The sequence below is a fragment of the Scylla paramamosain genome, chromosome 1, assembly GCF_035594125.1.
Source record: "Scylla paramamosain isolate STU-SP2022 chromosome 1, ASM3559412v1, whole genome shotgun sequence".
NCBI lineage: Eukaryota > Metazoa > Arthropoda > Malacostraca > Decapoda > Portunidae > Scylla > Scylla paramamosain.
The window spans coordinates 31,535,979-31,550,784 of record NC_087151.1 but is presented as its reverse complement, the minus strand read 5'-3'; the positions used below and the strand labels follow the sequence as shown (position 1 = coordinate 31,550,784).

General features: G+C 37.9%; 1 protein-coding gene across 1 annotated transcript; it reads right to left on the bottom strand.

Moving 5' to 3' along the window:
- Positions 1 to 9,105: 9,105 nt before the first annotated feature.
- On the bottom strand, positions 9,106 to 13,244 carry LOC135103676 (uncharacterized). Its single transcript, XM_064010249.1, has 4 exons — positions 12,897 to 13,244; positions 12,057 to 12,234; positions 10,868 to 10,935; positions 9,106 to 10,720 (listed from the first exon to the last, which is right to left on the bottom strand). Exons 1-4 carry the CDS (start codon positions 13,224 to 13,226, stop codon positions 10,661 to 10,663), a joined length of 636 nt encoding a protein of 211 aa, XP_063866319.1. The 5' UTR covers positions 13,227 to 13,244; the 3' UTR covers positions 9,106 to 10,660.
- Between the last annotated feature and the right edge of the window lie 1,562 nt (positions 13,245 to 14,806).

Here is a 14,806-nt window from a genome sequence, read left to right as displayed (position 1 = left end):
ACCTCAGTCACTTTGGAATCCTGCCTCTTTCTTGAATTCTGAAACTTGCGCTGGATGCGCAATTTCCATTGCAGCTGCAATTCATGCTCCTCGAGATCACTGTTTCTCAGGATGGCAGGAAATGATGTCAAAACAGCATTTGCATATTCATATACTGTTCTGATGTTGGATAGCTGAAATATGATAATGATAATAATAATAACAATAATAATAATAATAATAATAATAATGATAATAATAATAATAATAATAATAATAATATATTATTATTAATAATAATGTCACAATACCTTGATATGTAATAATGATGATAACAATAATAATGATATCAATCTAGCTAACTATATAGATGGCTTAACTCCTTTTATTATATTATTATTATTATTATTATTATTATTATTATTATTATTATTATTATTGTTCTTCTTCTTAACAATCACCTAATTGTGCTTTTGTCCCAGTGAAATTGGCAGATAGTGGGTACACTATCTGAATAGTACACTCAAAGGTGGTTTCACACCTATCAGTGCTGTATTAGTATCGTATAGTGTCAGTGATATCCATGTCGCTTTCGTGACGTCTATGCACACATATCCTTTCAGACGTGGAGTTGGCTATGATTGTCATGATTCTTGATGAAGAGCAAGATGCTTTCTTAACAAAAAATAAAGAAAAGAAAAGTGGGTACATGAAACGTGGAAGAAAAAGAGAAACTGAAGGAGATTTTGCTACTCTGTACAAGGAATTAATTAATGATGAAACAAAAATTTTCCAGTACTTAAGAATGTCCAAAAACTGTTTGATGACATTGCTCAGTGATGTGTGGTGTGGTGTGGTATGGTGTGGTGTGTTATGATGTGGTGTGGTGTGATGTGGTGTATTCTGGTAAGTATAATGTAAAATGTGATTAATTACATCAATTAAAATGAGTATTTATCACCATTTCAATTTCTTCTATTTTATTTCAAACACTTGTCCGACATCCGTGAAAATTTTTAAAATACCAGTGACAACGATATTCCATTTCATGGAACGGAGACGTAACAATCACTTCAGTCAAAACACGGTACTTCGCCGGACGTGTGTAAATGCTTCTGCTGAATTCCAAAATGATGAATTTTTTTTTACTGACACTGAAGCACTGAACAGCACGGAACGAATACGGCACTGATGTGTGTGAAGCGACCTTAACCCGTATCCCTCTGGAGGCATATTCCCGAAGTCTGGTAATGTTTCGGCTCATTTACTCTTGTAGCGGTTAGGTTAGGTTAGATTAAGTTACGAATAGGTAATTTTGTGCGAGAATCTCAATGAGACTATTTTAGAGAGAATCCTACAGTTAGTTTTGGAGCTACAGCCTTGTGTCCATACAGGCTGGTGGACAACTCCTTCCAGACTTCAGAAATATGCATTCTGGCCCTTCACAAGAACTGACATCAGATCCCGGTATGAACACAGACGGTGCATCCCATGTTTTTTTTGTCCCTCTTCTCATTGCCTTCCCATTATATATATATATATATATATATATATATATATATATATATATATATATATATATATATATATATATATATATATATATATATATATATAACACTCAACATCCCTACATGCAACAAAACTTACCAAAACACACTCAAAATACACTCAAAACATCCAAAACACATCACAACACCCCAAAATGCCCACTACACTCACCTAAACACAACCAAATATTGAATATTCACTCAAAACACCCCGTAACATCTAAAAATATCCAAATAACCCACCCCAACCACGCTGAATTTATCCAAAACACACTCAAAGCACCCCAATATACTTAAAACTCATCCAAACACACTCAAAAGATTTAAAACACCCAAAATACACTACAACACCCCAAAACTCATCAAACTCACCCAAAACACATCAAAACATCCAAAACACACTTAAAGCACCACTCAACACCACAAACACGCCACAAACACACCCTTAGACCCAAAACTACTTGCACACAATCAAATACACCTCAAAAGACCCGACACACTTACCCAAACTCACCGAAACACTTAAAACAGAAAATAAACCTAAAACAAACTTACTACACCTCAATATACCCCCAAACACACCCATAACACACAAAAACATTCCACAATATACTCAAAACACCCCACACGACTCGATCTTGATCTTGATCTTGATGGTACAGGTGGCACAGGATCACTCCTGAGCCAGGCCTTTGGATCGGCAACTCCTGTAGAAAGGGAAAAAAAAAAAAAAAAAAAAGAGAAACGAACAGCATCCTCTATCCTAATTGTTCATACACCTGGCACGCCACATTCTCTCCAGAAACTCTTTCACCGCCTCAATCATCCTTTCATTGGCCTCTCTACCCAGTCCCAGCAACAACACCATCCATTCCTTTCCTGTCTTCTCCACTCTTTCATTCCTATCATGCCCTAACTCAGTCAGTATCACTTGCATCATCTCATTCCTGTCTCTGGCATACTGCACACACTCCAGCACCACATGTTCCACCGTCTCATCCTCTCCCATGTCACACATCTGGCACACTTTGCTGCGGGACTCAGACCACCTGTAACTCCTTGCCTTCACATCCATACACTGTGCCCTCGCTCGGAAGAGAAGATCACCGCCCAGGCTTCCATCATACCACCTTTCATACCTCGGGGCCTCTTTCTCCTTGTACCATTCCAGGGTCTTCTTTCTTTCCATCTCATTCTTCCATTCATTCAGTCCCACACATTTCACTTCTTTGTCTATCTCATTCTTCCATTTTCTCACATCCCATTCGGCTCCCACTCTTCCTCCTCTTGTTACCACCCATTCACGCTCATTTTGATTCCTCCCAGCCATTCTTATCGCCCACACAACTTGCAATCCATTCCTGTCTGTCATTCTCATGCATCTCTTCCTCCATTTGCTTCCACTTTCATTCCACAGGTACACCTTCCTTGCTATTCTTGCATCATCCATTCTCTCAAGCCTAATCTTGTACCCAAGTGTGGCTTTTGTCAGTCTTTCTCTGAAGGTGCTCCATCCCATGTCACCTCTCAAGGCTTCAACTGCTGTGCACCTCGGTGCACTCAGTGCCATCCTTGCTACTTTGTTCTGGCCCACTTCTAACTTATCAATTTCACTTTCATTCCATGCAATCACATCCATACCATACATTATACATGGCACAGCCACACTCTTCCACACTTCTCTCAACACATCATACTTACTTGCTCTCATCCTTGCCGCGCTTCCCAATCGACCTACCCAATGGTTTAGCATACTTATCTTTTCATTCTTTGCCTTTGCACACCCACTAGGACTCATCCACCTCCCTAAGTACTTGTATTCTTGCACCTGTCTCAACTCATTCTCTCCAAGTCTCCATACCACATTACTTTCATCCTCTGATCTATTCACAATCATTACTTTGCTTTCCTCACTGCTAAACCTTACTCCAAAGTCTTTACCATAGCCATCCACTACATCCAACAAACTTTGAAGCTCATCTGCCGATTCACTCATAACAACTACATCATCTGCATAAAGGAGCACACATACTTTATCATTCCCCACACTTACCCCTACATTCATTCTTCTCATCCTGGCTGCTAGCTCCTCTGTATACAGGCTAAAAAGGGTTGGTGACAATATACAGCCCTGCCTAACTCCTCTCTCACTCTTCACCCAGTCTGTTTCTATGTCTCCTAGCCTGTATCTAGCTCTTGTGTCCACATACATACTTTGCACTACGTTAACTATCTTTGCACTCAATCCAATCTTTTCTAAGACTCTACCTAACATTTCTCTGTTCACTCTATCATAAGCTTTCTCTATATCCAAAAAACCTAGGTACAATTTACCCCCATCATTCTTTTTCTTCTCAATCATTTCATTCACCACAAACATATTGTCCTCAGCTCTCCTGTCCCTACGAAAACCATTCTGTTCTTCACCCAGCACTCCAGCTCTCTCAATCCATTTACACAGTCTCTCATTCAACACTGCACTGAAAACTTTACCTACTGTATTCACTAATGCAATTGGCCTGTAGTTCTTCAGCTCATTCTTACTCTTAAATCCTCCCTTATGTAACAGACACACTCGGCTCTCATTCCACTTTCTTGGCACTCTCTCTTCATCCCACACTCGGTTGAATAACTCAGTCATTCTGTCTATCACTACCTCCCCACCATTCTTGTAGAACTCATAGGGTATATCATCTGGACCTGCTGCCTTGCCATTCTTCTGCCTTCTCACACACCTCTCCACTTCATCCCTACTGATTCTTTCATCCAGTTCATCTGCATTCTTCCTTTCCAGTGTTACACATTCTTCTCTCACACTAAACATCTCACCTACCCCACCTACTTCTTCCCAGAACCCTTTGATTGCCTCCCTGATTCCATCCTTCTCTGTTATAACTACACCCTCCACTTTTAGACTCTCCACACCAACACTGCCTGACATATTCTCACCTCTCATGAACTTGTACCATTCACGGCCACCTTCCATACCTTTCTCCCTTAAAGATTGAATCACGCTCCTTTCACTCTTCACTTTAGCATTCATTATCATTCGTCTCGTCAACCGCTGCTGCTTCACATACGCTGCCCATGCATTCAGATACTCATTCTCTGCCTCATCGCTTTCATGCCTCTTTTTCCTCAGCCATCTACACTGTCTACTCATTCTCTTTCGCTCCTTCCTAGCCGCTCTGATTTCATCATTCCACCATGGTTTACATACATTCTTTCTTCTACCTACTCTCACAAACCCTATCTGGTTCTCAGCAGCACCCCTCACGTCCTCAACCAGTTTCTCATTCAGATGCTCCACGTCATGCACACTTTCATCGTCCCAGCTTCTCTCACTCAGATCAACCTGAAAGTTCTCCCACCCTACATCTCTCAGTCTCCACTTCTTTCTCTTACTTGCCACTTTCACTTCATTCCCACCCTGCATCAAGCACTCCACAACCAGCATGTTGTGATCGGACACAATATCAACCAAACCATCCTCATCTATCCACATGTGCGACACAATTTCACGCATTCTTCCATTCACCAACATGTAGTCAATTGCCGATTCCTGTTCTCTTGCACTCCAAGTCACACGCCCCTCTGCCAAAGTAACGTTCAGATTTTCCAGCTCCAGTTCATCAACAAACTCTCCAAGCATTTCACCATTCCTGTTCACCTGTTCCCCCAGTATTCTCACATGTGCATTCATGTCACCCATAACTAGCACTCTCTCCTCTCCATGCTCTCTCACAACTTTCTTAAGTATGTCATACTTCCTCCTATTTTCCCTCTCTGCTCTTTCACCCATGACAGTCATGTACGCTACCACCAGTACCACCTTCTCTGGTCTGCCACGACCATCCATGCATTCCACTCTTACTGCAAGCACATCCTCACTACTTGTACACTCCCCCACATCAATCTCCTCTACTTTCAGTCCTCTTTCTTTCTTGTAGAGTAGGGCTACGCCTCCTCCCAGTGTTTCCTGTGCCTTACGCCCCTTTCCAATCATAACATACTCGCATCCCTCCATTCGTACATCATCTCTCAGGTGAGTCTCAGTGAGCCCGACTAAGTCGAACCTCCACTCCCTGAGCTCCTTGCATACATCCTCAAACTTGCCCACACCCCATCCTCTCACATTCATACAGCCAATCTTCACACATTTACTTGCCTGGTTAGTCTCTTTTCTTTCATGTTTGCTGACATCAAAGAGTCCTCCTCGTCATGCGTCGTCCACACAACACACCTGCCTCGCCCTCATCCACTCAGCCAGTCGACGTCCTAGCCTCTCATTCCCGTTGTGGTTGAGGTGGACCCCGTCTCTCCCGAAGAATTTGTCCTGGTCAAGGATCCCATCCATGTCCAGGAAGCTCACGTTGCCCTTCTTCTCTGCCATCCATTCCATCTTGATCTTCATGAGTTCCATGCATATCTTGCGGTTCGTTTCTCTTCTAACCTTCTCATACTGCACTCCTTCCCGTGGGCGCCACAGGACCCCCACCACAGCCACACACATCTTCTTTTCTTCTGCTGCCCTCACTGCTTCTATCACTTCCTTTACTGTGTCTTCAGCACCTGCCTCTACTAAGTTGTTGCCTCCTCCTTGGACAACTAGCAGGCTTCTCTCTTCCATTTCTTGCACTTCTTCCTTGACTAAAAACATCCTAAACCACATTTAAAACACCCAAAATTCACCCAAAACACAACGATAACACCAAATATACACCCAAAACACACCTAAACACCACCAAAACACACTCTAAACACCCCACAATATTCCTACATACATCCTAAACACGTAAAACACCCAAAACACACCAAATATTACAGAGAACTGCAGCGCAGCAAGGGAAACTAAGCTAAATATTGTTTACCTGTTTTGCCTCCTCCTCCATTTCTTTTTGTTTCTTCCTTCTCCTCTTTCATTTCTCTTATTTTCTTCCTTCTACTACAACTATCTACACGCCTGACTTTAGAAACAGCTAGAAACACTTGGAAAACACTGGAAATTACGGTAAATATTGAGAAGACACTGGAGCAGACCGAGTCCCGAATCCTTGATGACGTCACAGGCGAGGTGCCGGCGCCCCGCTGCCATACGTACGTAACGTATTTAATTTTGAAATTGACCCATAGAAAAAATGAAGCTAGGCTCGAATGCATTATATATTCTGACTTGACAATTACTTTAATTAATATTCACAATATCAAAACACCTCCAGTCTCAGTAGTTATAAAGTAATATTATGCGAAATATGGAAAAAGTGTTGGAAATTTTGACACCATTAAAAACACTGAAAAGTCCACCTATTCCACTTTACACTGGTAAAAAAGCATTTTAAAAAATCTGAACTATTTTTTAAAATAATGCACACTTAGTTGCAAACTACAATAAAAAAATAAAGAAGCTAAAAAATGACAAAATCACCACTTTCAACGGGATAATAAGCCTATTCAAATTCCACATACTTAACTCAACAGAAACGCAACATACTTTAAAAATCATAAACGATTTTTTGAAGCAATAAAATCTTCATTAAAGCCTCAAATAAAAAAGCCAAAAACCAGGCTGGGTAAATTTCACCGTACAAACTGCCCCTTATTTACATAAAAAACAACACCAAATTCAGCACATTTACTTAACTGAAGCAAGAAAAACACTTCAAAAGCAACGAAATATTTTTAGAAACCATAAAATCTTACTATACAAGCCAAATAAATTAATTCAGAAAAATAAAAAAAAATATTGGAACCAACAAGCCGGAACAGGTGCCAGTCCATCATGGCGGCCCTCGGGGGCGACCTCAGTGGGGGCGCCGGCGGCCATGTTGCTTTATTTATTCCTATATAACACCAAAACCAGGCAATGACAGATATATCTGACCAGCGGATATGAAGGCTAGACATGTGGATCCATCTTGTGATATGTTAGGCTTACAATAAGTGAGAGAGGAGGCAAATAATGGCTAATAACACAGCTGACGGCTTGTTTACATATTGGGGAACATTAAATATTTGAATAAATTTCCAACTCTTTCCAGACTCAGACGTAAACAAAACCTAAATATAAATAATTAACCCCTAAAAAAACTAAATAACGAATAATGAATCCTAAATAAACGAATACAAGACACTACAGGGAGGATTAGGGTGTTGTGAAGGCAGTAAGGCTGAGGAGAGACTGGCCCCGCTGGACTCACCTTACGTACTCGTGCCTCTCTGGTGATGCTTGACGGTGCTTGGTGCAGGAAGAAGGTGTCGGGAAGACGGAAACACTGGTTAATAGAGCGTATAGGGCAAGATTGACCAGTGCTGACCAAAACACTGCAGCCAGCCAGCCGCTCGCCGTGGTAACTCCCCAGCGCCACCTGTCACTGATCCAACACCCACCCACACACACACACACACACAAAAGTTGACATGCTATCAAATAATATGTCAAATAATATAAATATCCTCACTTCCTGACTCTCCTTTCCCCACTCCACCCCCGATAAGTGATTATGAACGCAATCTTCACTCAGTGCGGCACCGTGTCACCGCAGCAAACACGAACCAGGGCAGAATAGGCTCAACTGAAATGCTCCTACTCTCCCTCTCTCTCTCTCTCTCTCTCTCTCTCCTCACGACTGTTTTTCAAAGGTATAAAGATGATTATCAGGGTTTTCAATGGTGTTTCTCCTGTTATTAATGTAGAAATGTTGTTAATCTGTCACTAAAACCGTAAAAATACCCTTGAAGACCTGTGCAACTACTGACAGAGAGAGAGAGAGAGAGAGAGAGAGAGAGAGAGAGAGAGGTAACTAGCAATAACACTCACACACACATACACACACCAGTGCATTTATACGAAGGACTCTCCTGAACTAGACGAGGTCATACTTTGATGTATAATTTGGAAATCAGCTATTTTTTTCTATTAAGACACACGCAATTAAACGCTGATTTCCGAACGTGTCACTTGCGATCATACCACGTACTCTCGTGGCCTTGCAATGCGCGGCTGCTTAACGGGATGCACGTTCTCTCCTTATGATACAAGTTATTTCCGAAACGTGTCATTTTTTTTTTCCCTACGTCCACTCAGAGGTCAAGCATACGCAGCTCACTGGCCCTTCCTTCCGCCTCCATCTTTCACTTTGTCCTCCAAAACCGTGGGGAGGGTACAGTGTCGCCCCACACACTCGCCACTCACTTTTCCTGCCTTTCTTACACTCTCGCGCGCCAGCAAGGCCTAGTACCTTTATGTCACACAAAACCAAAGTTAGTCGTGCTGACTAACTTTTCTTAGTAAAACTCATGGGGTCTAGAACGAGTGGCAGCATTAGTCAGTGACTAACATAATGTTAGTCAATTTGTGACTAACTGAGCACTCAACCTGAGTATGGTCTTACTCAAATATATATGACTAATGCCTTCGTACTGTTCACTGCTTCTACTAACCTCATTAGTAAAGTGGATCATAGGTTAGTCAATTAAATGACTAATTAGTTAGTCTTTCTTAGGCAGATGATGAATCATTAGTACCTTTAATACTAGCAGCTAGCTACTGCTGTCTCAAGGTTAGGGAAAGAATAGGTAATAAATTCAATATATTCATATACAATTAAATGTTCCCTCCATTTCATTGCATTAAAAAAAAAATAAATAAACACTATAATTTTTATCATCTATAGTATAATATGCTTTTCACATGAACATTTAACAGAAAGCTCCCCTCAAAACTGTAATGATATATAAAACAGATGTAAAAAATAAACTCCATTACTAACACTTCATCCTAGCATGAGAAAAAAAAAAGCAACACAAAACAATCTGTTTTGACAAGCCATTAAGTAAATAATACACATTTGTGAGTATTAATCACTAAAACTTGCAATGTGGAAAAGAAAGTAAGCATCTCTTAAGATATGAATATTAAACCTTCCTCCCATTCATAAACTAAAGGAAAAAATATGTAAGTAAAGTTAACATAAATTAAATGTAAGGAGTTACAGACCCTGTAAAGAATAATTAATTAGTCCACTGCTAATCATTATATAACAGTACTTTTAAGAAACTTAGGGAAACAACCAGTGCAAAAATAGACATTTAACCTTATTTGTACAAGCTTTTAACCCAGATCATATCCATATGTCACCATTAATCCTTTAAAGCCACACAAAAAAAGAAAATGAGTATTTCTATGGGATATACTAACTAAACAAATCTACAGAAATGCTCAGAACAGTAATAAAGAAGCTTCATGTATCATTTGCAATAACATAGAGAAATAAAAAAAAAAAAAGGTAAAAAATGCATATAAAAAAAAAAAATATATGCATCATATGGTACATGAAGAATACTTCCCAATTTGGAGAGAGAGAGAGAGAGAGAGAGAGAGAGAGAGAGAGAGAGAGAGAGAGAGAGAGAGAGAGAGAGAGAGAGAGAGAGAGAGAGAGAGAGTCTACTCTCCATTCATTATATATATATATATATATATATATATATATATATATATATATATATATATATATATATATATATATATATATATATATATATATATATATATATAAAACATAAGAACAATTCAGTAAGATTTCATGAATACTGGGTTGGGGGGAAGGAGAAGTACAAGTATTTCCTTTTCCTTTTAGAAAACTTATTAACATAATGTTATGTATTTATTTCACTGATTAATCTTTAACTAGTAATTGACTAGTGTGTGTGTGTGTGTGTGTGTGTGTGTGTGTGTGTGTGTGTGTGACAGAGAGAGAAAGAGAGAGAGAGAGAGAGAGAGAGAGAGAGAGAGAGAGAGAGAGAGAGAGAGAGAGAGAGAGAGAGAGAGAGAGAGAGAGAGAGAGAGAGAGAGAGAGAGAGAGAGAGAGAGAGAGAGAGAGAGGCATTATGTGTGGAGTTGAATATATTTGGAAGTAGATTTATGCATTTTTGTAGCTCAATTCTGTCTTTACTTCATTGAGTTTTACAAGTAGAGATCTTGTTTTTGAAGTGTTACCTTTGTCATACTTGATACCTAAGAGATGGGATGTTGTGAAATGGAGGAAATGTTCACAATTTTTTGGGTGTTCAATATTAAACACAAAGCCCTGCTACCAATGAGACTACAGCCATAGAAATACATGTTGGTTCAGCTACAGGTGCACCATCAAATACACACTAGACTGCCCTGTTCTTAGTTCTTCTTCTGGTACCTTAAGGAAGAAATAATAGTGTAAACATTAATAACATTTTGACATTAAAATAAAATTTATATGTAGATGTATATCTTAAGGTGATAATATATTCAGAAATTTCAATATATACACACCACTCTAAAATCAAAGGTACTGAAATTTAACCTTAGTAAAAATGGAGTCTTTCCTTTCTCCAAGCAGGTGAAGTAACCCCAATATAACTAAGCAAGCATCTGGTGCAAATAAATAAATATATAAATAAATATGATAATAAGTAAATCAAATAAACAAAAGAAAATTAACTGTGTAAGGAAAAAGTGAAGACATGGTCACATCCAATAGGACAGTCCACTAATTTGAGTACCAATCTTTTAAAATTCTCCTGTAATTATTGCTTTATCACATAAGAATTAACAAAAATAAAGCTCCTCAATGGTTCTACTAATTATATGAATGACAAGCATTTTGATTGAATGCTCAGAACGACCAGTATACTAATGATTTTTGTCGTTTGTGTCACAGCAGCAAATCTTTTGTACGAGTATGCGGTTATGTTTTTTACTTGAGACACTATTTGGGTAATATCATAATGCAATAATGCTTTGTCTAGCAAGTCCTCGTAAGAATATGATGAGTACTGATCGAAAAAAAAAAAGAAAGAAAGAAAGAAAACCCCAGCCGAACCTACATGCCCCGACATAACGCACTGATGTCCCGAACTCCCGATTCTTCTCATCATATCCACCAAAACAGTGTGAGAAGTCCTGAATTTCATCACAACCATGGAAGAAACCTTTATCAGACTGTTTGCACTTGCGCTACTGCCGGCAAAGGTGACTCCAAGAATTCTATCTCCACACAAATTAGTGACCTGTCTTATTGGACTGCAAGGGAAGAGGATGCAGCTAACATTTCTAAAAAGATTGATGATATTTACATTTTAAATTTCAAATTGGACAGCCTATTGGGTTTATTTACACTAGAAATAATGTCTTTCTTTACGAGAGAGAGAGAGAGAGAGAGAGAGAGAGAGAGAGAGAGAGAGATGCTTTACACCTATTAAAATCTTTAACATCACTTATGCTGCAAACAATTATTTAGCCGTAGCACTCAGCCAAAAAAATTGATAGAAGAGCAGGAATTTAACAATTAAATTAGTACCTTTATAGAAATTGGTGCAAGCATTACAGTTAGATAGGTCATGCTTAATACAATGTTTGGTTTTTGCATGCAGCATAGTTTCATGAATACTAGGCTTATAAAAGTGAAAGATGCATTGCTAATAATGAAAAGATACATATATTAAATTGCTACCAGCTACTGAAATGAACAAATTGAACTAAACATTACTCGCATTGACTTTCATCGTGGCCATAGAGTTCAAGTAAGGTTTCCATATACAGAGGAACTGCTTTTCTTTTTTTGAGAATGGCAATTATTGGGAGCCTATATTTCTCCAGCCCTTTCAAAACTGCTACTCTTGGGTCTGGTTCATCCGCTTGTGGTTCTAATCTCAGGAACTCCTTGATTATCTGTAAAGATATAAGCATCAAATAATTATAAGTGAAGGTTACAGAGATGAGCATCTGCAATAACTGTACTTAGTTATGAGTGCTTATCTCCCGTCACTGAGGCCTTTGAGCCTGAGAGGGAGAATGGAAGTACCAGTAGTTAAATATCAATTACCTACTATAAAATATAAATAGCTATATACATTATAGCCCTACAAATAAAGTTGACAATTAGTAACAATATGTAGCAAAATCCATAAAGTGTACATATATACACACTTATGCCATCAAAAGTCTGAATCCACGGGTACAAGTTCAGGATTTCTAATACAAGAATGTTCCCCTTGATTATTTTTTTGTGTCTCTCAGAGAGTGTCAACTGCATGAGGCGTTCAGTCTGAGGAAAATCATTAAAGTAAAATTAGTTTTCATAAGTTGACTGTCCCGCCAGCCTCCCTCTCTCCCTCATATATATATATATATATATATATATATATATATATATATATATATATATATATATATATATATATATATAAATATATATACAAGCATCATTTTTCAGTGGCTATCCACCAGTACCATTGAAATTGCTTACATAAGAGCAGGTATTTTAAAACAACACCAGTAAAGAAGTCTCTGAAATATAAAAAAGATAAATCAAGCGTACAAATATTGCATACCTTATCTAACTCGGGATCTTTCTTCATCCAATGTAGAGCAAGCCACTGTCTATGTCTCTCTAATGACTCATCATCTTCTGAATGGGGCCTTGGTGGAAGGTAAGCCTTTACTCCATACATCAGTAGACACGTAGTCTCTTTTGGCGCTATGCAAGGGATCTTCTTTTTCCTTGACGTCGCCTCAGTCACTTTGGAATCCTGCCTCTTTCTTGAATTCTGAAACTTGCGCTGGATGCGCAATTTCCATTGCAGCTGCAATTCATGCTCCTCGAGATCACTGTTTCTCAGGATGGCAGGAAATGATGTCAAAACAGCATTTGCCATATTCATATACTGTTCTGATGTTGGATAGCTGAAATATGATAATGATAATAATAATAACAATAACAATAATAATAATAATAATAATAATAATAATAATAATAATAATAATAATAATAATAACATATTATTAATAATAATGTCACAATACCTTGATATGTAATAATGATGATAACAATAATAATGATATCAATCTAGCTAACTATATAGATGGCTTAACTCCTTTTATTATATTATTATTATTATTATTATTATTATTATTATTATTATTCTTGTTCTTCTTCTTAACAATCACCTAATTGTTATGAGTGCTTATCTCCCGTCACTGAGGCCTTTGAGCCTGAGAGGGAGAATGGAAGTACCAGTAGTTAAATATCAATTACCTACTATAAAGTATAAATAGCTATATACATTATAGCCCTACAAATAAAGTTGACAATTAGTAGCAATATGTAGCAAAATCCATAAAGTGTACACACTTATGCCATCAAAAGTCTGAATCCATGGGTACAAGTTCAGGATTTCTGCTACAAGAATGTTCCCCTTGATTATTTTTTTGTGTCTCTCAGAGAGTGTCAACTGCATGAGGCGTTCAGCCTGAGGAAAATCATTAAAGTAAAATTAGTTTTCATAAGTTGACTGTCCCGCCAGGCTCCCTCTCTCCCTCATATATATATATATATATATATATATATATATATATATATATATATATATATATATATATATATATATATATATACAAGCATCATTTTTCAGTGGCTATCCACCAGTACCATTGAAATTGCTTACATAAGAGGAGGTATTTTTAAACAACACCTGTAAAAAAGTCTCTGAAATATAAAAAAGATAAATCAAGCGTACAAATATCACATATCTTATCTAACTCGGGATCTTTCTTCATCCAATGTAGAGCAAGCCACTGTCTATGTCTCTCTAATGACTCATCATCTTCTGAATGGGGCCTTGGTGGAAGGTAAGCCTTTACTCCATACATCAGTAGACACGTAGTCTCTTTTGGCGCTATGCAAGGGATCTTCTTTTTCCTTGACGTCACCTCAGTCACTTTGGAATCCTGCCTCTTTCTTGAATTCTGAAACTTGCGCTGGATGCGCAATTTCCATTGCAGCTGCAATTCATGCTCCTCGAGATCACTGTTTCTCAGGATGGCAGGAAATGATGTCAAAACAGCATTTGCCATATTCATATACTGTTCTGATGTTGGATAGCTGAAATATGATAATGATAATAATAATAACAATAATAATAATAATAATAATAATAATAATAATAATAATAATAATAATAATAATAATAACATATTATTATTAATAATAATGTCACAATACCTTGATATGTAATAATGATGATAACAATAATAATGATATCAATCTAGCTAACTATATAGATGGCTTAACTCCTTTTATTATATTATTATTATTATTATTATTATTATTATTATTGTTCTTCTTCTTAACAATCACCTAATTGTTATGAGTGCTTATCTCCCATCACTGAGGCCTTTGAGCCTGAGAGGGAGAATGGAAGTACCAGTAGTTAAATATCAATTACCTACTATAAAATATAAA

Bases quoted from the DNA above. Each gene is read 5' to 3' on its own strand.
- LOC135103676 (XM_064010249.1), bottom strand. From the start codon at position 13,226: ATGAATATGGCAAATGCTGTTTTGACATCATTTCCTGCCATCCTGAGA. The intron at 12,235-12,896 runs GTATGCAATATT...ATATCTTTACAG, and splicing joins AAGATCCCGAGTTAGATAAG to ATAATCAAGGAGTTCCTGAG. The intron at 10,721-10,867 runs GTTAAATTTCAG...TTCTTCCTTAAG, and splicing joins AAGACTCCATTTTTACTAAG to GTACCAGAAGAAGAACTAAG.